The sequence below is a fragment of the Myotis myotis genome, unplaced genomic scaffold, assembly GCF_014108235.1.
Source record: "Myotis myotis isolate mMyoMyo1 unplaced genomic scaffold, mMyoMyo1.p scaffold_m19_p_1, whole genome shotgun sequence".
Lineage (NCBI taxonomy): Eukaryota > Metazoa > Chordata > Mammalia > Chiroptera > Vespertilionidae > Myotis > Myotis myotis.
In genome coordinates, this window is record NW_023416313.1 from 60,719,859 (window position 1) to 60,747,132 (window position 27,274).

The following is a 27,274-nucleotide window of genomic DNA, read 5'->3' on the forward strand; positions in this document are numbered from 1 at the left end:
ACTAATTGTGTTTCTGAAGGTAAGACAGTCATGATTTTTTTTAAGAAAAAAAAAAAACAAAACAGTTAATAAAGAAAGGAATACAAATAGAAAAAAATTGTAGTAAATCTAGAAGTTGATACTGCCATCTGTTGTTCAGAAATAAAACTGCATGAACTTTAAAGCTACTAGTACAGGGGTGGGCAACCTTTTTGTGAGTGCGTGCCAAAACCAGCAAAATCTCTGACTCAAAATTCTTCTGGGTGCCAACCCTAATTTTTTGAGAACATATTACGCCTACTTGATATCTCTTAAGGTGTACGTATGTGAAGAAACTTGAAGAAATAATAAAATTCATTCGAGTGACAAAAACACAGTATATGATGATGAAAAATACATTTATTTTTTAATGTATACATGTACACTGATAGTCTGACAGAAAACGTTATGACTCCGTTTGATATTATCAGTGGGACTTTTGCTGCTGCATCACGGATGACAGAGATTTTACATCAGGTTGATATTTCGTGACCTTCAGAGATATGCACGAGCTACTACTTTCATCCATCAGGCTACTCCTATTATGAGACTTAACAAAATTCATCACTGAGAACAGAGATTCACAAGTGTATGTGGATGAAACCAAAACACTGTTCGGATCCAGAAAGGCAGGGAGAGTTAAGGCAGAGGCATAGAAATTGCTCTTCCCCTCTCTCGTCAATCCATGTCTATGGTCTTTAAGATAACTTGTTATGTAAAATTATTTATTTATCTAAGATGCACCTACACTGAATTTATCTGAAAAATAAAAAAGTCGATATTGAGAAAAAAATTGTAAATGGAAGATTATAAGAGAGGGTTTCGCGTGCCAGCAAAAGTTACTGGAGTGCCATGTTTGGCACATGTGCCAGGGGCTGCCTACCCCTGTACTAGTACATTTTCTCTAATTTTCAAGAAAAAATAGTATAGGATCCTGTCAGTCAATATTTAATCAATACATTAAAAGAGAGAAAGATAAGGTGCTGTATTCATTCTATATTTCTGAGTTTGGATCAAGCACATGTGTCATTTCTTTTGTATTGCATAATGTGTATACTTTGAAATTGTTATAAATTTAAATATTTTTTAAGTTAGCAACTACTAAAGTTAGCAATTACTAAAAAAAGAGATTAGTTCAGATAATGTTTGAAAATGAAAAGTAAAATAGCAGATATAGGATACAATATGAATACTTTCAGTTTCCAAAGATAATAGACCTTACTTTATATAAAAATATTAAAGATGAAAATGGCTTTTCCTTCTGAACAATGAAGATTAGCAACTATGAAACAACATGCAACTCTGGAATCAAAATAAATACATACCTTGGACTTGAATGAATCCTATATAAAAGAGCTAATATGCAAATGGTCATCACACCCTTGCGCTGGGGCCTGGGGACCTGAGACCGCACACCCCCACCCAGCGAGGCTTGACAAGGGTGGGGCCAGCCAAGTCTGGGTCTTGCATGATTTCGAGGTGCACACGGGTAGGCAGGGACTTGACTCTGGGTCCTGTGGTGTGCCCCAGACTCTGACAGGAGGAAGATTTTCATATACATTTTACTAATTTTCTTTCATCTCTGACACTTCTATTATAGAGAAAGGGCACAGAGCAATATTAAAATATTTCCTCTAATTAATTCCCTTTTAATGTGCATGAATTTTGTGCACCGGGCCACTAGTAAAATTAATATTTTAAAATATTCAAATTATTTAACAATGAGAATTGTCTTTCCTTTTTGTTTAAATAAAATATCTTAGAACTTTTAAAATATTCTTGAAACAGGCCAGTAAGCCAGGAAAAGTGGAATAGGGAAACAGAGTCAGATAGCCGAACAAACTGGCAGATAAATTTACAACACATACTGAAGGTCACCTCCCTAGAAATAACATCAAGGCCTCAGTTGAATTTCAGCTCCAAACCGAGAAAAGCAGCAAAACCAGGTGGGTGACACCAGGCCCAGTTACAATGATTAATAACCCCTTGCCCTAACACTGACCAGTCGGTGGAGACCAGGCTCTGGAGGCACACACCTAGAAAACTGATGAATATTCTGCTAAAACTCTCCTCTGAGACCTCCCTTAAGATTCCTGCCGGAGAGAAAGAGATAAAGCTTCAAGACAAAGGACCCAGTGAGCAGCCTCCACCATCCCCTTTTCCCACTCTTCCCCCACAGGCATGAATCTGCTCAACCCTAAAGGACCTCAGGAGACTTGCAACCAGGAGAGGAATGGGCAGCAGCCGCTCACCCATGTTAACCCCTGAACCTGATCCCAAGGCCCCCTTTCTCTGACTTCCCAGAGAGGTAGGCCAGCCCAGCCTAGGCTTTCCTGTTACTTCTCCTATGCTAAGCCCTTTCTTGTTTTATGTACCCAGTTTTAATAAATGTTCCCTCATAGTCATCTAGACTCGAGCTGTGAAATTTTTCCTGCACCAAGTCAAGAACCCACACACTACCAGCCGACCGTAGGCAGACCTGCCCAGGCCAGGTCCCCTTTCTGGAAACACTCTATGTAATTAATTTTATAAATGCAGTCAAAAGGCATAAAAGTATACCTTTATCGATTCACTAAAAATATTTTTTGAGCTTTTTATGTAAAATAATTTTTTATAAATATATATATGTGTATATATATATTCTTAGTTATTTGGATATCTTTATTTGATTATCTGTTTATTTGCTATATTTTTTTTAAATTTGCCAAAAGATCTTAAGTATTGATGATAACAAAATTAACTTTTATTTAATAAAATCTTGCTATTCAAGAGGGAAAATAATCACATAATATACAAGTGTTGTCTGCAATTATTTGTTGCTAAAAATCCTGAGTTCATTTCAGTATGTTAAAAAATAAAACAATTCTAGAATAAGCTTTATTTCTTGGTTAAAGAAAAGCAAAATTCTAAAGTAATATATTAAACCTTCCACTTCATAATTATATATAAATTATTTATTGCTTCATCTCTGTCACCTTCTCCCCAGTTTGTCAAAAGATTTGTTGGTATAATAAATTTGTTAATATACCGACAGATAAAAGGAAATCCAGGAAAGTTCTGAATAATTTAGGTTTGTGATATTACAAAAACATAATTAGTCTGGGCTACATTTCAAATCCCTTTCTGCTGCTGTTCACAGAAGTAGTTTAACACTCCACAGTAGGTCATTTCAATATAGCATGAGTCAGTCTTTTCTAATGTTATTAACATTGCAAGTGGAATTCTGAAACTACTTTTTAGAACTAGAGTCTTCTCTATAGTTATTCTAAGAGTACTCTTAAATTATAAAAAAAAAAATAAATAAAAGATTCCCCTATTTTTCTATAATGAAGAAATGCATTCATATCCTTGGCACTACTGATAATTTACACAAGGAAAAATTTCATGACGATTATCTTCTTGTCTTATGTTTAACTCTATATGAGTCTCATTAGTAATAACATACAAGAATGAATTGATTCCATAGTATTTTAAGCTCAACCTGAAAAATCAGTCTATAGGAATCCAAATGTTTAAACAAGTCTTCAGTCTTATATCTCTCAAGCAGATATAAATCCCAAAGGAAACTGAATCAGCAGACTTCTGTTTTCATCCAAGATGAGTAGCTTTATCCTTTTGCTTGATATAACACACAAACACACACACACACAACACACACAAATATGAAAAAGTGACTTTCTGGGTGTTGGATATCAGGCAACAGTGATTACATACATGAGAAATATATGAGGTTGGCTCTCTGGCTGCTCCAGGTTACTACCTAGAGAAAGTGTCCAGGCCATAGCATAGGGAGCAGAGGGTTCTCTCTGAGTTAAGTAACTGGAATTGGAAAACTGGGGAAGCAAAGGTGGCTAGAACTTGCAGGGCAGAGACTAGACAGGAGAGAGCCGCACAGAGAGAAAACTCCCGAGTTCTGCAGAGGGCCCTCCTCAGTGTTCAGGTGAGTCCTGCTGAGCATATGCAGATGAGGAAACAATCAGAGGAGTGGGAAAGAACCATGCAGAAGACTTAGAGGGAGCAAACCCCTGAGATCACATCGGGCCAGGATTAGTGCTCACTCTTCATACTCAGAATGGAAAACCACATAGTTCACATGACAAGAGTACTAGGAATTGTCCTGCCTCAGGAGGCAACACAAAGTCACCCTTAACTAAATGGTTCACTGGTTCTGCCTAACAAAGATTAGAAGCAAGAACTGAAATGACCACACGGTTCCCCAGGAACTTAAATGTATCCCAGAACAACACTGAAGAATGTTTAAAGGAACACAAAAATATCCAGCACTCAACAAAGAAAGATTCACAATGTATGGCATACTATTGAAGTTTGCTAAGCATGAAAACGTAAAAGAAAAATACAACCCATAATGAGGAGAAAAATTAATCAACTAAAAGTGACCCTGAAATGACGCAGTAGATAGATTGAGTAGACAAAGATATTGCATACTTTTAACTGTATTCCATGTGGTCAATAAAGTAGAGGTAAGATTAAATGAGATAAATATAAACATAGACAATATAAAAAGACCCAAAGGGAACAATATTTAAGATGGTGAATACATTAGATGGGATTAATAGCAGATAAAATAGTGCAAAAAATTATTCTACTTGAAGACATAGCAATATAAATGATCCACCACAAAAGGCAGAGTGAAAAACAATTTAAGAAATCCGGCAAAGCATCAACAAACTGTGGGATAATTTCAAGTGGCCAAATATATGCATAGTTAGAATCCTCAAGATGGAAGAAGACAAATATATATGTATTTGAAAAATAATGGTGATTGCCCCCCACCCCTGGACCCCTAAATTTAATGAAAACTTTAAACCAACATTCCAAGAACAATAAGCACAGGGAACATGAAAAACATACCAGGGCACATCCATTATCAAATCGCTTGCTTGAAAAAAGATACATTCTCTGAAGGGAACAAAGACAAGGCAATCAGTGTTTTTTTGTTTGCATATTTTGTTTTGTTTTTGGTCAGAAATAGTGTAAGCTAGGAGACATTGGAGTTACCTTTTTTTTTAGTACTGAAATAAAATCTATTACCTTAGAATTCTTCACCCAGCCAAAATATTCAAATGGAATCTTACGGTATGAAAAGTTGTGAGATATTTTGAAGGAGAATGTTTCTGTGCTTTCTGCCCTGTCTGGGATGAGCCACTTTTTCACCATTGCCCTTCTTCCTTTAATAACCTCGCCCACTCTCTAAATTTGTGCCTAATAACCACAGGTGAAAATTTAACAATTCCTGTATTGCTACTTCTCTGCCCCATTAATGTATTCAGCAACACTGGAAATAGTGTAGTGAATAGAGCAGTAACAAAATTCTGCCTTCAGAGAGTTTACATTCTTGTCAGGAGGGGCAGATAACATATACAATATAAGTATGTTGTATAGTTTATGAGATAATAAATTTTACAAGAAAAATAAAGCAGGGAACCGGATACAGAATATGGGGGCAGGAGTGGTGGATGTTGCTGTTTTAAATAAATTAATCATATTTAATGTATAACATGCTTACTATAGTTCATAACACTGTATTGTATAATTGAAATTTGCTGAGAGAGTAGAAAGTTACACGTTCTCTCTCTATCACTCACACACAACACAAAAGGTAAATATGTGAGGTGATGGGTGTGTTAATTAACTCAGTGGGGCTAATCCTTTCACAATGCATACATATATTAAAATATCACATTGTACATTTTAAATACCTTACAATGTTTGTTGCAATGATACTTCAATTTGAAAATAATAACAAAACTAAATAAAAATAATATAGTCAGGGGATGCCTCAGTGATGCGACAATTAAGGAAGGACCTGAAGGAGCAAGCTGTGTGGCCACCCGGGGAACAGTGGTCCTGGCAGAAGAAACAGTCTATGCAGGGGCCTTGAGATCATAGCATCCAAGGCGAGTGTAGCACCGAGTGAGCGAGGGAGAGAGATGTGATCAGATGTTGTTGGGGCATCTTTGTTTTTGATGCATTTATTTTATTTTTATTAAATTTATTGGGATGACATGGTTACCAGTGTCATATAAGTTTCAAGTGTACATTTCTATGATACATGATTTGTGTATTGTAAAGCATTCATAAGCGATGAGTTTTTCATTGTTTTTGCACTCAGTCCTCCTTTAAAAACTGCATTAGAAAAAGGAAAATAATAAAATTAACTTCAATATATCCAATACTCAAGTGAAAGTATTACATTTTGACAAAATTGTTTTTATATCTTTTTTCCTTTGCTGAAATATTTTCAAGCAAAATTCCAGACCTACTCATTGCACCCCTATGCTTTAGTCTGTATCTCTACAAATAAAGCCATATTCTTATGTAACTACAAAACTATTATCACATGAAACCCATATCAGATTATTCCTGTTTATCCGATACCCAATCCATAACCAAAATTTCCTGATTTTTCAAAATGTTTTGCAATTGGTTTGTTTGAATCAATATCCAAACTCAACAGCCTTCTTAAAGAGTAATGACAATTTTACTGTACATATAGTCTTGCCTTGAATCTATCTTAATTTAAAATATTTTAATATTCTTGAGACCTGAATTAGAGAGGAAATCGAACAGTTAATTATAATTATAAGCATCCTAAATTCTACACTATATGTGATTTCAAGTGAAGATGCTAAAAAATAATACGTTGATACTATTTTTATTATTGTTATTACTAATACAACTACTTGTTATACTATCATCTAAATCATAGGTCTGTTGTTTTATTATTTTTTTAAATCAGAGGGGGCTTAACTTGCATACATAAAAAATTATATACCTTTCCATTTTACATGAAATAACTAGAGAAAAGAAAAGAGGAAAATCAGCCCAGGTGATAACAAAGAAAATGCTCCCAGCAGGGATAAGTGGAGACCTAGCATTCTTTAAAATACCCATTTTGTTCACATATTAAAATTATTAGATTTTAGGTCAAACATTATTGTCACACATTTACAAAGCAGCTATTTGATTTAGGACACATGAAGACTTAGCAATAAAATCTGTTAGGATTTGTACCTAGCCTTCAACTTTCCCCTCCTATATTTTCCTAAAGGTTATACCTGAGTTTTTATAAAATTTAAATTTTCTCTCCTTTTATTTTACCTCAAAATCAATGAGAGCATATGTTTTTTTATCTTCATGTCTGGGCTGAGATTGGCCTTCCTTCATTAAATTCTCTTCAGTAGCAAACTGCATGGTGCAGAGAGTGAAGAAAATTATTTGATGTTGATGACCCCATTTATCAAATATCAGAAAAATATGATTTCGTGTCATTGTCCAGTGCATGTTACTGAACCTGAACTGAACAAAGGAGGCTCAACCTTAATTAATCATTCTCTCTTCCTTTCCAACAATTCTATGCTGAGTGATGGTAAATTTATCTATGTCCTTCAAGTTTGAAGGAGAAGGGATTTAAAAATTTTAAGATTTTCAAGTCACCATGTAAAATTTTTATCCTGTAGGTTGATTGATCTCTTACAGACATTGGATATTATAACATTAACTTCCTACAGCTAGAATCGTTTTTCCACCTTCACACTTATGCTTTACATGTGAAATAATGTATGATTTTCCACTTTCATGGATAAACTTTAATTATATGTATGTTTTTATCTTAATTATTTTTGGTAGTTTCATAATTTTTTTATTTCCAGCAGCTGAGTATGTAGTCCCTGAATTCTTTCTGGTAAAAATGTTCTATGGATTATTTCATAGAAAAAAATTTGCTTTCAACTAACTTATGTGTTAAATACAAAAATAAGTTATTGTATTCTCTCAAGGATTTATATTTCAAAAGGACAGTTAGATTCCCCCTGCCCCCCCTCCCCCCATGGATACTTTGCTTAGTTATATACAAGAGATAAAATAGATATTATTGGTAATAACTTTTATTTTTATCTAACATTTTCTAGATGGAAAGCCTTTTGCTAATCCTAGGGTATTTCATTTACACTCTACAATGATCCTGTTTAGCAGGTACTATTGTAATCTTCATTTTACAATGAGGTAATGGAAGATTAACTTGGATGTCAGATACTTGGCTCTTATTGCTCCTGAAGACACAGACACTTCTATTTTCCAAGAAACTCAGTGTCTTAAATGAAAGATAGTCTTTATGATGGTCAACTCCAAGTTGAAAAGTATTAGTATGTCTGTCTATGTGCAAACAGAATCATATAATGTCATATTAAGTCTTGAATACACAGTGCTACAAGTACAAAAATTTTTTTCTCTCAGGGAACTTACTAGTATATTTAATGGGGAGATTACCTGCTAATAAGTAAGTATATCCTACAACAATAGAGAATGATAGTGCAAGAAAAAATAAAAATAGTGTCTAATGAACATGTCATTTAAGGCTGACCAATATTTTTGGCCACTCACATGATGTTTTGATAATTTTCTACATTATGATTTTTGACCTTTCCAAAACTGGGAAATAGAAAGCTTACTTTCCCAGCCACCTTTCATCTGGGATGCAGACAATACCTTGGTTTCTACAAAACACATACACTAGCATAAGATTTCAGTATGGAATTGAACATCGTGACATTTGTTTCATTCAGGACATTGAGTGTCTTGACCAACATGGTGGTGGCGCAGTTTAGGTTTTCAGGAATAGTACTGGCCAATTCTGGTATTCAGTCCCGAGACATATTGATATAAAGGGGGCCCCAGATTCATTGGTATGAGTGGTGGTGTTGATATGATGTGTTACTTGATATTTTTTATACTTTCCTTTTCTTAAACTACCCATTGTGAGTTCTATTGTCTGCAACTAAGAACTGTGACTGATACACAGGGGTAGATGTAATAAGTTGGTCATAAAAGGCTAGGTCAGAAAAGACATAAATGTAAGAGACAAAAATAACAGAAATGAAAACAGTAAATAGAAATTCCTGAAGTAGGAATTAGCTTGAAGTATTTTTGGAGTGGGAAGAACATCTATATGGCTAAGAGGATTAAGCCAGGTAGATGAAAATAGACAATGAGATCAGGCAGAGAGTCATTGGGGATCCCTAAAGATCATTAACAAGAATTGGATTTTATAGTGAGTATAATGAGAATTCATTGGGTAATTTTAAGAAGCAGCTTTATAATATGACTTACATTTCAAAAATTTACTCTGACTGCTGTGCAGTGCTGACTGTAGAGAAACCAGAGCATTGGTGAAAATCACGAAAGTCAGGAGACAGAAGATAGTGGATTAAACTAATTTGGAAAAAATGGAGGTCATAGAAATAGGTTAGAATCCAGAAATATCTTGTAAAGAGAGGTGTCCCATTTGTTTGTGTAGTGGATGTGCATTGGGAGAGAAAGCAATTGGTTGAATTGTGGTAGTTTACTATGGGTGAGACAGCTAGAGGAGAGGTGATTTTTGTTTGTGGCTTGTTTTAATATGGTGATTGGAAATAATAAGCTCAGCTTTGAACTTACACATTAGACACCTACGGCTCTAGATCAGCGGTTCTCAACCTGTGGGTCGCGACCCCTTTGGCAGTCAAACGACCCTTTCACAGGGGTCACCTAAGACCATCCTGAATAACAGATATTTACATTATGATTCATAACAGTAGCAACATTACAGTTATGAAGTAGCAACGAAAATAATTTTATGGTTGGGTCACAACATGAGGAACTGTATTTAAAGGGCCAGAAGGTTGAGAACCACTGCTCTAGATGATCAAGAGAGAATATTGAGCTAGCAATGTAAATTCTGGAGTCATCTGTACATAATGGTATTTAAAAATCTTCAGATACGAGATGACCCTCTGGGTACTAAAAGGAGATAGGGAATGCAAGAAGGCCACATGCTAAGTTATGGGACATTCTAACTTTATAGGTTCAGGTGAATAGAGGAATTAACAAAAAAAGAAAGACTGAGAAAGAATGGCCAATGAGATGAGGTAAAAATGCAGGGAAACCCTGCTACCCACATTCTGAGTGAAGAAAGTATTTCTAGAAAGGCAGGTCATCGATTATGTCAAATGCTACTGATGACTGGAATAAAATGAGGCCTGAGGATTTGATCATTAGTACTTGGCAAGAAAGAGGTAACTATGGATCTAGGCCAGGAGATCTTGAGAGTGATTGATTCAAGTGGACTAAGAAGCGATGAAAATCTTTCTTAAAGGTACCGGGTATGGAGATACTAGGGGCTGAGTAAGTGGTCACGGGAAGTACATAGTCCACTGGTTTTCTGTAAAGAAGAGCACGGAAAGGGGTTATACCTGAAAACATGGAGTTTAGGGAAACGCTTTTATTTTTCTACCATATTCACATTGACACACAAATTTCCTAAAAATAGGAATATGTGACTTTGCCAACTTTTAAATTTTTTATGTTATTTATTTTAGCTCTAATTACCCAATGGCTCACTGGAACACAAAGCAAATGGCAGATGTTTAGTAGTAAACTACCAAGGTTATTAAAAATTGGGTTTAGAATAGACAGACAATTTTAAAGTGCTCAACAATTTACTTGCAATATTTCATTTCATCTTGTTAAAAACCTTTTTTTTTTTTCACATACTAAGAGGCTATAGAATGAAAAATGTGATCATGAATATTTTAGGTTAAGAATATTTAGAAAATAAGGTAGAGAGAAAGAAAGCCAAAAGAAGAGCAAGGAAATGTGATATTCCCAAATTAATAATGCAATGTAAAGTAATATAAAGGAATGTCCAAAGGCCCTAGTATACATATTCAGGAACATATTAAGTGCTATGGGGGATGCTTATGAGTGTAAGACATGGTTCTATAGGTCAAACAACAAACAGATAGAGTTGGGAAGATAAAGAGTATATATTAAGAGGTAATAAAGCAAAATAGTAAATAAATATGCAGTGTAGACAATATGTGCCATAAAGATTAGGGCAGAAAATATAATGGTGAACTATAATCATTAGTTATCTTTTATAAAAAACAGGAAATGAGGAGAATTCCTAGACTCTGGAAAGGAAAGTAAGATGGGAAAGAAAATTCCCAGAAAAGAGAGGAAATTTTGGAGTAATGTAGTAACAATTCCATTAAAAATATTTTCCTTGACTCCTGTTCTGTTCTAAGTTTAAGAGCAGGTAAAAAACAACAACAATGAAGCTCCTCACACACTAGAATAACTATGGTCATAAAGGCACACAATAAAAGGTATTGGTGAGGATGTGAAGAAAACGGAACCATTGTGCTTTGCTGGCAGGAATGTAAAATAGTGTAACCATTTTGAAAAAGTGTGAGAATTCCTTAAAAAGGGAAATGTAGAGTTACTTTATGACCCAGTAATTCAACTCCCAAGTAAATTGCGACATATGTCTACACAAAAACTTCCACACAAATGCTTTTGGTAGCATTATTAATAACTAGAAGCCCAATGCATGAAGATTCATGCAAGATTAGGCCTTCCTTTCCTTGGCTGCTGGCACGCGCCAGGCTCGTTCTGGCAGCCTGTGCAGCGGCAGCTGCGGCGGAGGCGGGGAGGACTGGAGAGGTTGGGTGCGCTAGGGCATTTCACTTTCTCATTGTGAAAATGGGATGCAACTGGCCCCCTTCCTCATCCTCTTCCTCCTCCGCCCTCGCCTCCTGCCCACCCACCCTCCCTCCACACCCATCGTCCGTCCCCTCTTAATTTGGCTAGATAGGGAGGAGGGAGACTTAATTTGGCTAGATAGAGAGGAGGGAGATCTGATAATTTGGGTTACTGTGTAGGTGGCCTCTTTCATCTATTCAAAACAAAGCTGAGCTGCCTGCCGCTGCTGCCACGGCTGCCACCATCACCCCTTGGCTGGCCCGGGGCTCCCGGGGCACACTAACTATGCACCGAGAGAGCTCCTGTGCATGTCTGAGCCCACAGGGCTGCTCCAACGCTAGGGTTTTGTTTACCAGAGCAGGGGTGGGGTAGAGGGAGAGGCCAGACACTGGAGCTATGACCTCAGGCACCAGAGGGCTGCCTCTGAGGCCAGGGGCTGGGCCACAGGGAGGCTGCAAGGATGGTTGACAGGTGTGGAGCACGGCAGGAGGACCTGAGGAGGCGCGCTGCCCAGGAGCCCGGAGCTGCCAGGGGTTGGGGCCACTGCCATCTTTGTTGGGTTGATTTGCATACTTGCTCCTGATTGGTTGCAGGGTATCGTGAAATGATGGTCAATTTACATATTTATCTTTTATTAGATAAGATAGCAAAATGATGAAACAACCAATTGTCTATCAACTGATGAATGAATAAACAAAATGTGATAACACACTCAATTAAATATTATTCAGCCATAAAAAGAATGAAGTGCTAGTGCATGCTACAATGAAAATGAACTTGTAAGACATTATGCTAAGTGAAAGAAGCCTATTACAAAAGACCACATATTGTGTGATTCCGTTTAGGGAAATTTTCAGAAATCACCAATACATAGTGGCAGAAGGTAGATTAGTGGTTGCTACAGGTTCAGGGGAGGGGAGAATAGTAACTGACTGCTAATAGATACGGGGTTTCTTTTGGGGATGATAAAAATATTCTGGAATTGGATAGTGGTGATAGTCATAAAGGGATAGTTATAAAGAGATAAATTTTATAGCACATAAATTCTATCTCAATTTTTTAAGAATGAGAGATATTTAAAATTAATAAACAACAATAAAAAAATACATCCTTTATATCTTTGTGTGTTTTGGAGTCATGTAGAAGCAGAGGTATATGTGAAAGATGGGATGATACTGGGTTGAGTAGGCTTACTGGAGAGGAGAGTTTGAGCTCCTCAGGACATAAATGAAGTTGTAAAGATGGGTTATGCCAACTGTATTATTTTTAAAATAAGTAGCACGATGTCAAGAATTAGGAAAAACTGAAAGATCCTAGTTAATTTATTATAGGCTGCGATATGTAAAAGAAGCACTACTATGTGCTTTTCCATTTAAGATATAAAGAAACTGAGATATAGGTACCTGAAGAATCTTTCCTAAGATAATACAGTGAGGCCTTGACTTATGAGTGTCCCGACTAACGAATTTTTTGAGATACCAGCTGTCTCTCAGCCGATTTTTTTCATTGAGTTGACAGAGTAATTTGAGTTAACGAGCTCCTTAACGAGCTTGGTCTCAGAACGAATTAAACTTGTAAGTCAAGGCCCCACTGTACAGAAAATAAATGATAGAATCAGGATCTGAATCCAGATTTTACTGACTCCAGAGTTAACAACCAGGACTGCTCTTTTTTCCCTTGAATAATGATGTATTTTGTCATGATGAAATTTCTAATATAAATAAAGCCACTTTTATAGTACCAAATTTTACTTTTCTTACATTGTCAGATGAAAAGTTAAATTTGAGTTATATTTCATTAGCACACTAGAACCAATTGATTCTCACCAAATGCAGAGAGAAATGTCAACTCTTTAGCATGATTTATTCCTTTTGAATTTGAATCACTTTAACATTCTATTTTTTAGACCATATAAAATATATCTAAGAAGGTATAAAATTATATTTATGGTAAAGATAAAAACAAAGAGGAAAATTGGAACATTGGAAGGAGGATACATTTTTTTTAGTCTTGTTTAAGGTCACTTAAACTAAAGCATAACATTTGCAATTACTTTTTTCCTGCCTTCAAATATAAATTGTTAAGATGCCATTCAAGTAGTCCTATTGTTGAAATATCTTTGCCTTTTTTTGTTCTTCCATTATCTCTTAAGTCATACTCACAGTAAAAACTTGCCTAAAAATTGTAACTTTTCTATAATTGTCTACTGATTGATTGATTCAACTTCCAAATTATTTTCAAAGATAGTGTACAATGTTTGAAGTTCTGTGTCAATTACTATGTTAGTCAGCATTTGAGTTGAATGACAATCACTGGAAATCCCCATTAACTGTGGTTTGTAATGGATAGAAGTTTAATTCTTTTTTCTTATTCTAAGAAGCCTGGACATGGTCAGGGCAGCCTGCACTGGTGCAATATATCACAATGTCCAGAACCCATGCTAATCCACTCTAACGCTTTGTTCTGCACAGATTTTGATTCTGAGTTATTGTCATGATTCAAGGTGATTGTCAGAGCTCCAGATATTCCATTCAGGAGGAAGGAGGAAGAGCAATGAAAGATGCAAATACATTTCTTCCCTGTGTTTGAGTTGTTGTGGTTTTTTTTTTTTTTACTTAAATACATTTTTTATTGTCTCTCAAAAACAGAACATTGAAAACTCACTGAAATTTAGATACAAGAGCTCTTCCACCCATAGGCCTCTAAACTTTAAAAAGGGTTTCAGACAGAGATCTGAATGTGATAACATCTGGAGACAGCTTTTCAAAAATGAGCAGTGTACTTCCTTGGGCAGTCTCAGCTGACCAGGGAGAGAAAAAGTTCTCAGGGAACAAAATATTTGCGGGAAGAACTAAAATTTATGTCAAAGCTTCCACTACAGCAGCAAAACCACATATTATTTATTGACCACCGATCAAGGGCAAGAGTTGCCATGGGCCTTAGAGAGTCAACAGAGCAAAGGGCTGCAGAGGAAGATCTATTTACTCAGCAGAAGAAATGTGGCAAATGTTGAACCAGAGGCAGAAGCTATGTGTAAAGGCAGTGAGCTGACTAAAATTTCTCTATGCTCCAGAAAAGTTCTGCAGGCTCCAAGAACTCTTTTTTCATCCACATGTAGGAGCTGTATAAGAAACTGTAGAATGCCTTAGCAAAGATTGAGAGTAGATTTTATCAGCGAGGTGTGGCTGACTATGAAATGCTCTCAGGAATGCAACCCAATGCTGAAGAATGGTGTTAATCTAAAAGCTAAAGCAGATTACCCTAGTTTGCTCCTTTCCCCCCCTCGTTTCTAAATCGGGTAGAATTGAGCCAAAATATTATATATAAGGTGTATAATATGTCTCTTTTCAATACTAAACATTATTAATAAACAAAATGTAATGCCATTTTTGAGAAAACTCTTAGCCTCACATTATTCAGAATGCTAATCACAGAGGCAACTAAACCTTCAGATTGGATAACACTTTTTAGTAAGAGCTCTAGGATCATATGCAACACTAACAGGACACAAGGCACTGAGGGTCAGCGCCCTCGGGCATCTTAGTTTCTTGGTCTGGGATTTTGTTGCTAGGCATTCACAGAGAGAATAATGGCAGCGAATAAAAGGTCCTCCCCCCATGCCCCTCTTAAGCTCCTGTTTCTCTGGTTCTGAAAATAAGTGAATGTTTGGGGACAGTTTAAAGAGAGGCCCACAGAGGTTTCCACATGTTATCACCTAGTTTACATCTATGGGCAAAGAATATTAAGGTAAGCGTTATAAATATTTTTAAATTAACATTCTACTTGAAATACTTTTTTAATAGAAGTTTGTTATTGTTGCCTCTAATGAGACTACAGCTCTATTTTGAGTACTAGCAGTGTTAGTACTTGGTGGAACGTACAATGAATTTTTTAAAGCATTAATTCTCCTTTAAAATGTGTGGCACTTGGCATAAGCCATTAGAACAATGTGCACAGAAAATCTGGCAGCATTTAACAATACATATGAAAATAGCCTGAAGAAAAGCATTTATTTGAAAACTGTTATGATGTTATTACTACTTATGGAACAGTCAATTATTCAGCTATTCCTTTACTTGATAGGCTAAGTCACTACTATATCAACAGACTTCATACTGTGAAACTGTTAACCTTTTGGATGTAGTATGTTGCTGCTTCAATTTTACAGAAATTCTGATTGCTCTGGGTATAGAAACCATGGTAGGGGGGAGGAGGCATAATTGATGCATTTGCAAATAGGACTTCTTTTCATCTGAAACTAGGCTCTGTATTTGCTATGTATGTATTTGTCAGTTTTATAATCTAACAGAAATTATCTTCATGTGTCAACAAAAATAAACATATAAATTAAAACATGAGATCAGATTGACCAGGGTTTATTTTAAGTCCCAAGAGGTAGCAGATCTGGGTTCAAATGGCAGGCAGATTGATCACTTTTCAGTTGCCATACTTTGGGTAGTCCCTAGATTTCTTGGTAAAATGGGGATTATGAGTCACAATATTACCAGTTAGAGAAATTACATAAAATAATACCATTTTATATGCCAGTTAACACATGCTTAGCACAAAATTAATGCATGATGAGCTAATAATTATAATTATTAAGACAAGGCAAATCTGTTTTATTCTATCCTTCTATTGGTAGAAGAAAGGAGAACTCATAAAATTGATAATCTGTCAACAAATTTTTTTATAATAGGTGAAACACACACAAAAAGGCTTTCTAATGCTTAGCATAAAAATAATTCTGTTTTATAGTAAAAAGATTCAAAGATAGGTGGGTCCAGGCTTTTGCCAAGAGGAGAGAAAATATAAAGCAAACGATAAGCATAGGACAGATAAAGTATAGCTCTGGCTTCTTGATATACTAATATCTCAACTTTTACCAATATAGTGTTTTACATTATGACAGTCTCATATGCACCAACTCAAATAATCCTCATCAGAAGATTACAGAAGAGATAACTAAAGCTTGGTGAGATCAAGGGATATGTCCAAGGTCAGACCAGTAGTCCATGACAGAAGAGGAATGAGAAAAAAAGATCTCAGGTTCAAGGTTCAAACCTGTACTATTTGCTATGCTGCCTTATTTCTACACAGTGCTGACGATAGTTTCCAAAGGAATAAAGGGTTAGGAGGGAAGGGGTCCATAAAAATATGTGAAAAAGTCTGTGACCTATTGGGGAAGGTAGATGTACTGAGGAGAGAGAGCATTATCTATGGGGATTTGGGAGCAGAAGCACTGATACACTGAGAGAAAGGCACATGCGGCTTCTCGGGAGAAATGCACATCCGAGAATTCCTCTGCCTATAGTCATAGCAATGCTTTGAGTGGATAATTTCCTTTACTGTTTCTTTAATTTAACCAGTGATACATAGATTGGCACACAGTAAAATAAGCAACAGACTGTAACTGCCAATGGAGGCAATTTCTTAACTTTATTTGACTGGATGCTAGTATCTAGTTAAGTTAAAACTCCAGTCTGCCAAATACATCCTTCAAAACTAAAATTTCATTTTTAAATTTGAAGCAAATGCATTTGTAACACATTTTTAAATTTAGGAACTGCTTATTCTAAGGTATTATGGGACTTCATGGGAATGTGGCTGTTTTCTAGACATGACATGAAATCTTCACAATTTGAGAATGTTGAGTGTACTTATGTTGCTGAAATTGTTTCTTCTAACTGAAAAGGCAAGTATTCTCATTTTTGCATGAATGTTAACATGTGTATGAATGAATTACATGCCTTTGTTTAATGAAGTGCCAAGACAGGAATGTCAATTGCAGATGTTTTGTGTTTGTCAAAGTTGCCCATGATGGATATAAAATGTCTTATGCCAATCAGCACTGTTACAACTCATATTTTCACTCAGCTTATATTGTTGCAAGTTGTATACTGAATCCATTTCTACAGGGCTACCTTTCAACGTATAATTTAGCTTTTGAGAACTGAACAGTAATAAAAAGACTAATGAATGCGTTGAGTATAAGTTATACATCACAATTACTGAGAACACTCCAGATGGATAGAATGTGCTTTGTGAGCTATTTTTGTTTTGATTATAACACTTGCTTACAACATCTGGTCATTTCCTAAATTTATTACTAATGTTGGTTTGTTAGTAGCCAGGATATCTCTAAATTTAATCTATTTATCTAAATTAGGGTATTATGTTAACCAATTTCCTGCTGCTTAAGAAAAATAACCTTCTCAGAAAGATTACTTTGTATTTTGGTGAATGACCAGATCCATTGTATTGTGAACTTGTTAAATTGACATTTGGTAGGATTTTTTTTTTTTTAATTTTTGAGAATTACATAGAGTTTCTATGTACATTGGTATGTCATTTCTATAGAAGAATGTTTTACTTTTTCCTTCCCAGTCACCCTGCTTTTTATTACTTTTTTTTTTTTTTTTTTTGGCCTTGTTTTGCTAGCTACGTCTTCCAATACAATAGTGAGCAGAAGTTGTAAGAGAAAACATGTTTGCTTGTTCTTTATATTATGGGAAAGCATTCAATGTTTCATCATTAATGACGATGTAATCCGTAGATTTTTTTGTTGGCACCTTTCTATTTCTTATACACATAGATTTTCATATAAACTATTATTGCCAAATGCTTTTACTGTATCTAGACATGTACAGACACTTTTTTTTTCTAATATAGTGAATTACATAGGTTGATTTCTGAATGGAAAAAATAAACTTTGAATTCTTGGAATAATCCCATGTGGTCCTGAAATAGTAGCCATTTACATAGGGCTGTTATTTAGTTGTCATGTCCATGATGGATATTAGCCTGCAGTTTTGTTTTTGTGAAAGTATTTTTTTTTTTGTAATATTTTTTATTAGTATTTTTCTGTCCTCAAAAATTGAGTCAGGATATATTATCTCTTCTATTTTTGAGAAGAGTTCGTGAAGACTTGTGATATTTCTCCCGTAAATGCTTTATAAAGTTTACTAGTAAAGTCACTTGGGTCAGGAGCTTTCTTTGTGGGAAAGTTTTATGATGAATGGGGTTTTATGTTTTCATGTCTTTTTTTCTATCAGTTTTAGTTAGTTTTTAAAAAGAATATATTAAGTTTATTTAAATTGTCAAATGTATTGGCATGGGGGTCTTCTGGAGACAAATTCTTTCAGGTTTTCCCCCTTAAGATGTCTTTATTTCCCCTTTACTTTAAAGGATACTTTTACTATATATATAGCATTAAAAATTAATAGGTTATTTTTTCCTTTGAGTATTTCAAAGATATCATTGTACTATTTTATTTTATTTATTGTATTTAATGGAGAGTCAGTCATAATTGTTATACCCTTTATGTAACATGGATTGTTTTTTTGAGTGGCTTCAATATTTCTTTTTATTCTTTGTGTTTTAAGATTTCACTTACAATATACCCAAGTATAATCTTCTTCTTGGGGTTTTCTGAACTTATTGAGTGTTTGGTTTTATGTGTTTCATCAATTTAGGGGAAATGTTACCTATTATCTTTAAATTTTATTATTTGTCCTAATCTCTTTATTTTCTCCTTTATTTTTTCCTTTGTTTACTCCAATTATATGTATATTAAACCATATGAAAGTGTCCCATAAATCTCAGACACTTTTCCTTTAGTCTATATACTTATCTTCTCTGTTTCAATTTGGATAATTTCTTTTTGACCTGAATTCATATTAACTGATAGTGTTTTCTTAAATATTACTTATGTGCTATTAAGCTTATCAAATATATTTTTATTTCTGATATTGTTTTATTTCTAGTAGTTCTATTTGATCTTTTATTATAATTTTATCTCTACTGAAATTTCCTTTGCATTCAAGACATGTAGCTCACATTCTCCACGCCATTCTATCATACTTATTTTAAATTGCCTTTCTGATACTTCTAATATCGGGACCTTTTCTGGATATTTTCAATTGATGTATTCTTGACTATGGGTTAAATTTTTAAAAATTTATTTGTTTTGGCTGGATAGAGCTTTGGCCCTTGGACTGAAGGGTAAGGGGTTTGATTCCTGGTCAAGGGCACATACTTCAGTTGCAGGCTCAATCCCCGGTCCCCAGTTGGGCAGAAGCAACCTATGGATGTGTCTCTCTCGCATCAATGTTTCTCTCTCTGTGTCTCTCCAAGTACCTCCACTCTCTCTAAAAGTCAGTGGGAAAATATCCTTGGGTGAAGATTAATAAACAAACAAAAATTATTCATTTGCCTCATAATTTTTTATTATGAGAGGCATTATGAGTAAAATAACTTTAGTAAATAATATTTACCTCAGAGAAAGGAATACCCCTTTTCCTGTCAGGCCTCCAATGCAGGGGCTGAGCCACCCCAATTTGTAGTTGAAAGAGGTCTAATTGAAACTCAAGTTATTGCAGCCTTAATTAGTTTTAACTCACCACAGTCTTTAAATACTTTGAGAATATGATCAGGATTTACCTTTTAATTAAACTTGAGATCTGAGCAATGCAATGCTCCAGAGAGTTCTTCATCCTTTACAATAGAGCTTTCTAACCTTTGTGTGGTAAAAGGACTAAAATTAAGATGCAATATTATGTACTGCCTTGACATGTGAAATAAGAGAGCCTCAGATGTCCTTAACCACAAGTTCCCTTCCCCACTCTGCTCCAGTGGATAAGGTCCCCTAGCCAAAGAATCTTCCTTATCAAAGGGACCAGGCACAGCGTCTGCTTAATAAACATTTTTGTTTTTTCTTGTGATTAGAAAATTATAAGGGAAGAAAATAAACCTTTTATCTCATCACTTAGAACTCATTTTGCAATATATATTCTATCCTATCTTTACTAATATGATACAATGAAAAATGACAAAAACCTGCTGATAGCATATAATATAATGAGTTTCATAGTTTCGTTTTTATAAAATAACTGGAGGTGACTAAACGGCAATAGGTTAAAACATAATTAAATATAAACCATCTAGTGGGCAATGGGTGTGTAGCAGAATGATAGGGTGCAAGTATACAAAACTCTGATGTTATAGTTCAATCCAAGGGTAGCATTTAGAGTAGCTAGAAGAATGGATTGAGTATTCATTCTTCAGGCTGTAATCCCAGGAATATGGTTTTTCTTAATTGTTATTTGATGAGCATTAATGAGTTTCAGAAAGCAGAATTTAAGATTAGGCCTCTGACAGTATTTGAAGTACTAATAGTTTGTGTCTTCAATTAAGGGATAACCCATACATCTAAAACCATCAAATGAGCTGGGGATTCTCTGGGGAGTTACAGCTAAGAGAGCTGAGTGGATTGATCATATAGTACCTTTTGATCACAAGGTCCTTGTAAGCTGGATTAAGGGTAACTAAAAGTCATTATTGGTCAATACCTTACAAGAGGCGAAATGAATTACTTAGCTCAGTTCAGTGTGTGTGTGTGTGTTTTTTAATCTTTACTGTTGTAAGTAATACATGATGTCCCCCTTCCCCCCAATTGACCCCTTCTAGCCTGCCCTGGCCCCCTCCCCAGGTCTTCACCACCCTATTGTCTCTGTCCATGGTTAATGCATATATCAGTTCAGTTTTTATTACCACTGAGAGCTATTTATTTGTTATTAATTGTAAATCCAATGAGTGACCCTCTACCACTAAAGTTCATTTGTCCTAAGCAGGATCAAGATTTTTTTCTTCAAAACATATGTGTACCATTATTCCAGCTTTTTCTTACACTTTTAGAATAGCCTGTTTAACTATGAAAATGGGTTTAAAATTGTATGCTATTAAATAAAAAAATTTACTTGGGTTTTTCTCAATTACTATTCTTCTCAAAGCTAAAGGCAGTTAGTTGCCTATGTCTTTTTCAGATAAAGAATCTAGAATGTTTTTTTCTTAGGACTAAAAACCATGTTTGTGCTTTGAAAATTGTGCAGTTTCTTTGCTGCTTTTAGTAACTAATTACTGCCCGGATTGTCTGTGCTGGACATTTTTGCTCTTTTACAAATGCAAGGTTTGTGGGATTTTTCTGTGGTATATCTGAGAATTAGATATTTTGTACTCCCTATCAAATTCAATTGGAGTTGCTGCTGATTAATGTGTTTTAGTTTAAATAACCTTATATTATATATTCTCTAATATGTTAAAAATTTACTCATAGAAATGAATGGCGAAGACTAAGGAGGAAAAAAAGTATTAAGACCAAGTAGTTAGTAATTCGTTGAAAAAACTAAGGCCTTGTTGCTAATCCTGGTGTCCTGTATCCAGGATTAGGAACAAAAGTATGCCTGTAATAATACATAACCAAGCAGGTTACTAGGTTTTACATTTTCCAATTCTGAAAGAAAACATTACATGACTAAATATTTAGCAAGTGCTTAATGCTTAGCACAGAGGTTGACAGGAATATTAATTACATATGGATCTAGTTTTCAGATAAGACATAATAGAACATAAGCAAATAAAAGCCAAGGATATATTTATTCTCCTTTATAATCTCAGTACCTAAGAAAGTGCCTTGCTGAAGCCAACTTAGGGTTTGAGTAATTATTGAATGAATGTTATTTATGTACTAGAAGCCAGTTGCATGAAGATTCGTGCAATAAGCCTTCCTTCCCCTGGCTGCCAGCACCGGTTTTCCTCTGGCACCTGGGACCCAGGCCTTTGGTCTGGCCAGAGCAGAGAGGCCAAGCCTCTTCAGTCTTCAGTCTTCAGTCTTTAGTCTTCACTCCAGCCAGAGCCTTCAGTCTTTACTCTGCGCCTGCGTATGCAAATTAACTTCCATCCTTGTTGGGCTAATTTGCATACGCATCCTGATTGGCTGGTGGGCATAGTGGAGTGACACCAATTTGCATGTTTCTCTTTTGTTAGTGTAGATACTAAGTCTCCTGTGGAACTTTTTATGGATGAGAGAGCTTAATTGAAGTCTGAGAATCAGAGATTTGATAGAGTGGCGAGATCATAAATCCCATAAAGCATATCTACTAGAAAAATAGTCATAGAAAAGCGTTTGATCAATTTAGTTCTCTATTTCTTACAGTTAGTATACTTTTGTACTACAAAAAAAGTGCAAAAGCATTATATATGATACAATTTTATTGTATTCTCATGTGACTTCACATTTTCTTCATGCATTCCTTAGTGGTAAAATACTAATTACCCCCAACCACTAGAAGATCAGAATTAGAAAATAGAGTAAGTAAAATTCTGATTATTCAACTCATTAATTAATTAGTTCTGGTAAACATTCTGAGAGCAAAATTTAAAGTGAATTCCTTACATACCTGTATGCTTTTTTTTTATTACTTATAATTCAGATTAACTTCACATAATGCTACAGATGAAGTGTATTTATAAAAATGGGTTAATTTTTTCCCCATTAACTTAGCCTGTGATGTGTGAAAGGGCAGAGACACAGCGCAAAACAGTGTTTGTTTATATGTGTGCATGTGTATAAGCACTTGAATAAAAGGTGGCTCTTTGGATGGGGCACAGTGGGAAAGAAGAGTGGCAATTTTTTTCTCTCAATATCCTTGTGTAGTAGAACAAAATGGTAACCTCTTTCATTCAGTACATCCAAACAGGTTCCATGCTCCCCATTGTCAACATGAAGCTCCTCTTTAAAATGAGCAACAGGTGAAGCATAGGTGTACCTACGGGAAGCCAAGTTACTTCATATTTTTCTCATGGGTTTTCCTGGTAACAATTGCCTGTGTTTTCCCATTTGCCCTTAGCCTCGTCAGAAACCCTTCCCGCTTCCATAGATCCATCCTACCAGAGGTCACAGATCACACCGAACCTACAGAAACAGGAAATCAGACTTCCTGAGTCCACTTCAAAACACAGAAACCTGTTTCCTTTGCACATCTCACATTGGCAAAGCCCTGTCTTAGCGGAGTCAGTGTGGAAGCAGCCGTTGAAAAGGCTAGAAGGACTCACTCCCCAGTTTCACATGAGCTTTCTTGCTTCAAACTACTGAGATGAAGGGAGCAAGGCTATTTGTCCTGCTTTCCAGTATATGGAGTGGGGGCTTTGGGCTTAACCACACCACGCAGACTTGGACTACGCCTGAGGATGGAAACTCCCAGAAGAAGATGACCTCTGCTTCGGTTCCTCTAAATAAACTACAAAGTCACCGAATGCTGCCAACCACTCAGATCATGTCAGCTGAGATGGTCCCTGAGACAAGAACCTCAGAAGAAGGTCTCCTAAAAGCAGCCTTGCTTCCCTCAGAGACCAGTGCAGCTCCTGCGGGTGTGAGACGCCCAGCCCTCACATCCACAGAGGAGCCGGAGGAAAGGGTGCTGAAGTTACAAACTCTGGCCCCGCTGGCCAAATCTAGCAGCAAGTTCAGTCCTGGAGCCGAGTCCGTGGTCCTTGCCAACTCCACGCTGAAATTTCTTCAGAGCTTTGCCAGCAAGTCGAATCAAGTGACTTCTCTCAACTCAGTTGGTGGCCTGGGAAATCGATCCCCACGGGAAACATATCTCAGCAGAGGTGACACCAGTGAAAGCCAGAGAACCAACTATCAACAGTCAAGCTTTGAGACAACGAGAGGGAAGTAAGCCGATTCTTTTCTTCTTTTCCCCCTTAACTATAAGGTCTGTAAGATTGCAAGCTAACAGTTCAACTATCTCACTCCCAGAAAATAATTTTATATTTTAGGTGAAAGTGGACCATATTTCAGTTAGACAGTGCAATTAAGTGTTACCTTATCTAATGGAGAAAGGAAGAACAAACAACATGCAACAATTCTGTTTTAATTGAAGTTGTCAAAATCGCTTACAGAGGTATTTTTACTTGGGATAGTTACTGACAAAGAATGTAACACCACAGTGACTGTGAGTTCAGTTCATTCAACTCAAGGGTATGTTGGTTGTGCTCAGAATTATACCCACAACATGAAAGGAAAAAACACACGTCAATATAGTTGGGATGTGAACAGATTTTAAAAATTGAAACAGCCTGGTGCTGTGGAACACATACAGTTATCAAGATCAAACCAAGTAGTGGTGGGTTGGAATCCTGGCTCCCATACTATCTAGATTCATAACTTTGAGCAAGTCAGTTGATCTCCCTGAACCTCAATTTCTTCATATGTGAAATACAGAGGTTGTGGAAAAAGTACAAATAAAACCTGGTTGATTTGGGCTAACTAATTTGAGATAATTTGGGATTTAAAAAAAGAACATATTTTTTCCTACTGCTTTTGGAATTTTATAGTGATTCCAAATAAAAGGAATACGTATATCTATAGGATTTTTTTTTTCTGGCATATTTTTTCGCATCGTTCACTCTCTCTCATCTTAGCACGCAGTTAGTCACTCCTGGCTACATCAGAGCTGTGTGTGGTTTCCTGTCTAGCAGAGTGGATGTTTGTCAGTGACCAAGCACTTTGAAATAGGCAGGATAAAAAGAAGAAATTAGGATTAAGGCATTTATGCGTTGAGTAAGTGCTTGCTGGGGACTTGATCTGTCCACAGCACGGAGCTTGTGCTGAAGGTGAAAGAATGAACACAAACTCCCATTGTCCTGCTCTCATGGATTCTACAGACCAGTGGGAAGGGTATGAGAAGGAAAAACTGAATAAAAAATGCATTAAAATGGTGATAAGCATTCTGAATGAAGCTTATGAGAAAATACAGGAGGGTGCATGGTCTACAAGGGAGGTGAGCAAGCCTTCCCTGAGAGGATAATAGGTGAAAAGAGGTACTGGTATACATCAACTGCTTACTTAACTTCTCCCACAACTACAGCCCCTGCATGCACATACTTGAATTTAAATCTTCACCATCTCAGTGATGGCTAGTTTCATAATTCGAAACCTTGGATATGTTATTTTTTTAACATATTTTTTATTGACTTCAGAGAGGAAGGGAGAGGGAGAGATAGAAGCATCAATGATGAGAGAGAATCATTGATCGGCTGCTTCCTAAACACCCCACCCACACTGGGGATTAAGTCCACAACCCAGGCATGTGCCCTGACCGGGAATTGAACTATGACTTCCTGATTCATAGTTCAATGCTCAACCACTGAGTCATGCCAGCTGGACCCTTGGATATATTCTTGACATTTTCTTTCCCTCTAGCCTTTAACAAAGAAAATAATAATCTTCTTAGTATCTCCTCCAATATATTCCAGATTCCTCAGCTTTTCTCCCCCTTCACTACACCATCCTGTTCCTAGTCTCTATTATTTAACTTGTCCATATTTCCACTCTTGTCTTCTGTAATCCATGCTCCACAGAAGTAAGAGCTTTTAAAAAACTTTTTATTGAATAGATTTTACATGACATTGTTTAAATTTAAGGTGTTTAAACTTTTAAAACATTTTATTAGTGTATTTCATTGGACATATGACTTCATCTATTGTGGCCTATTACATGATATACTAACAAGAAAGGAAAGTATGACAGCATTATCTCTTAGAATTTTTAGATTTACATATCTCTTAGACTTAGGGATTTTTTTTACTATATGTCAATTTTTTGCATATTTAAAATGAAACTGTCCAACCAATACTGACTGAAAGATATCATTCATTTCAAAATATATTCTTGATTGCAAAGATGTGTATCTTAAAATCTGTGAATTTTATATTTTGCTTACATGCTCAAAATTCCTCAGTTGCTTTGCATTACATTTAGAATAAAATGCAGAATTCTCACCAGGGATCACAGCTCTTACTTGACATGAGCTTGCCTATCTTTATGATCTCACTAGAGGCCCAGTACACGAATTCATACATGGTGGGGGAGGGAACACGGGAGGTTGGCCACTGGCCTCGAGCCCCCTGGGAACCACCCCCAACTACTGCCACCCACCCCCAGTTTCCCATCCCAGCCCAGGACTGAAGGCTCGGGCTGGGACGGGAGAGGAGGGGACAGGAGAGGAGGCGAGGGTCACCAGGCTGGACACAGAAGAAACGGATGCTGGATGCCAATACCACCATTGGCGCCCCACCACCATGTGGTTCCCTGCCTCCCCCCCTCCTCCTTCCTTTGCCACTGTGCTGCCATCACAGCGGGCAGCCCCCAGAGAAGGGAGAGGATGGGAGCGAGACAAACCCTTGTGACTTTCAATAGATCTCAGTGAGGGAGCTGCTCTGCTATGTACAAAACCCCGAGCCAGAAGCAGGTTTAGCACCAGGGGCCAATGGGGGCTGGCCGGCTGTGTGGAGGGGCCATGGGAGGTTGGCTGTAGGAGTGCACTGACCACCAGCTCCTGAATTGAGCATCTGCCTCCTGGTGGTCAACGGGTCGTTCCAGTCATTCGGTCTAACAGTCGCTTAGGCTTTTATATATACAGTGGGGCCTTGACTTACGAGTTTAATTCGTTCTGTGACGGAGCTCGTAACTCAAATTACTCGTATGTCAAATCTTAAAGTGAACGAGTGAGACACGTGATGCTGGGCTGATGTTGTGGCGTTCACTGTGATGTTTGCTGTGCCAACTAGCAGTGGGGTATCTGAAGCTGGCTCGTTACCTGAATTTTAGCTCGCAACTCAAAGCAAAAAATCGGCCCGAGAGATGGCTCGTATCTTGAAAAACTCGTTAGTCAGGACACTCGTAAGTCAAGGCCCCACTGTATATAGATCTTCCATTAGGATCCATGCTCACTCCACTTCACTTCCTCCAGCCACACTGGCCTTCTTTCTGGTTGCTGAGCATGTCAAATTAACATGCATGTCAAGGAAACTGTCTGTTCACTCTTGCTAGAATGCTCTTCCTTCAGTATTTAAAGTGAAGGACTTCTTTTCC

At 36.5% G+C, this 27,274-nt stretch overlaps 1 protein-coding gene across 1 annotated transcript in view; it reads left to right on the forward strand.

Annotated features, from left to right (window-relative positions):
- Nucleotides 1-23,316: 23,316 nt before the first annotated feature.
- Nucleotides 23,317-27,274, forward strand: part of MMRN1 (multimerin 1) — a 44,877-nt gene continuing 40,919 nt past the window's right edge. The window contains exon 1 of the mRNA XM_036339687.1: nucleotides 23,317-24,073. Coding sequence (XP_036195580.1) covers nucleotides 23,493-24,073 — 581 coding nt within the window. The 5' untranslated portion in view covers nucleotides 23,317-23,492. The remainder of the gene's footprint in view (nucleotides 24,074-27,274) is intronic.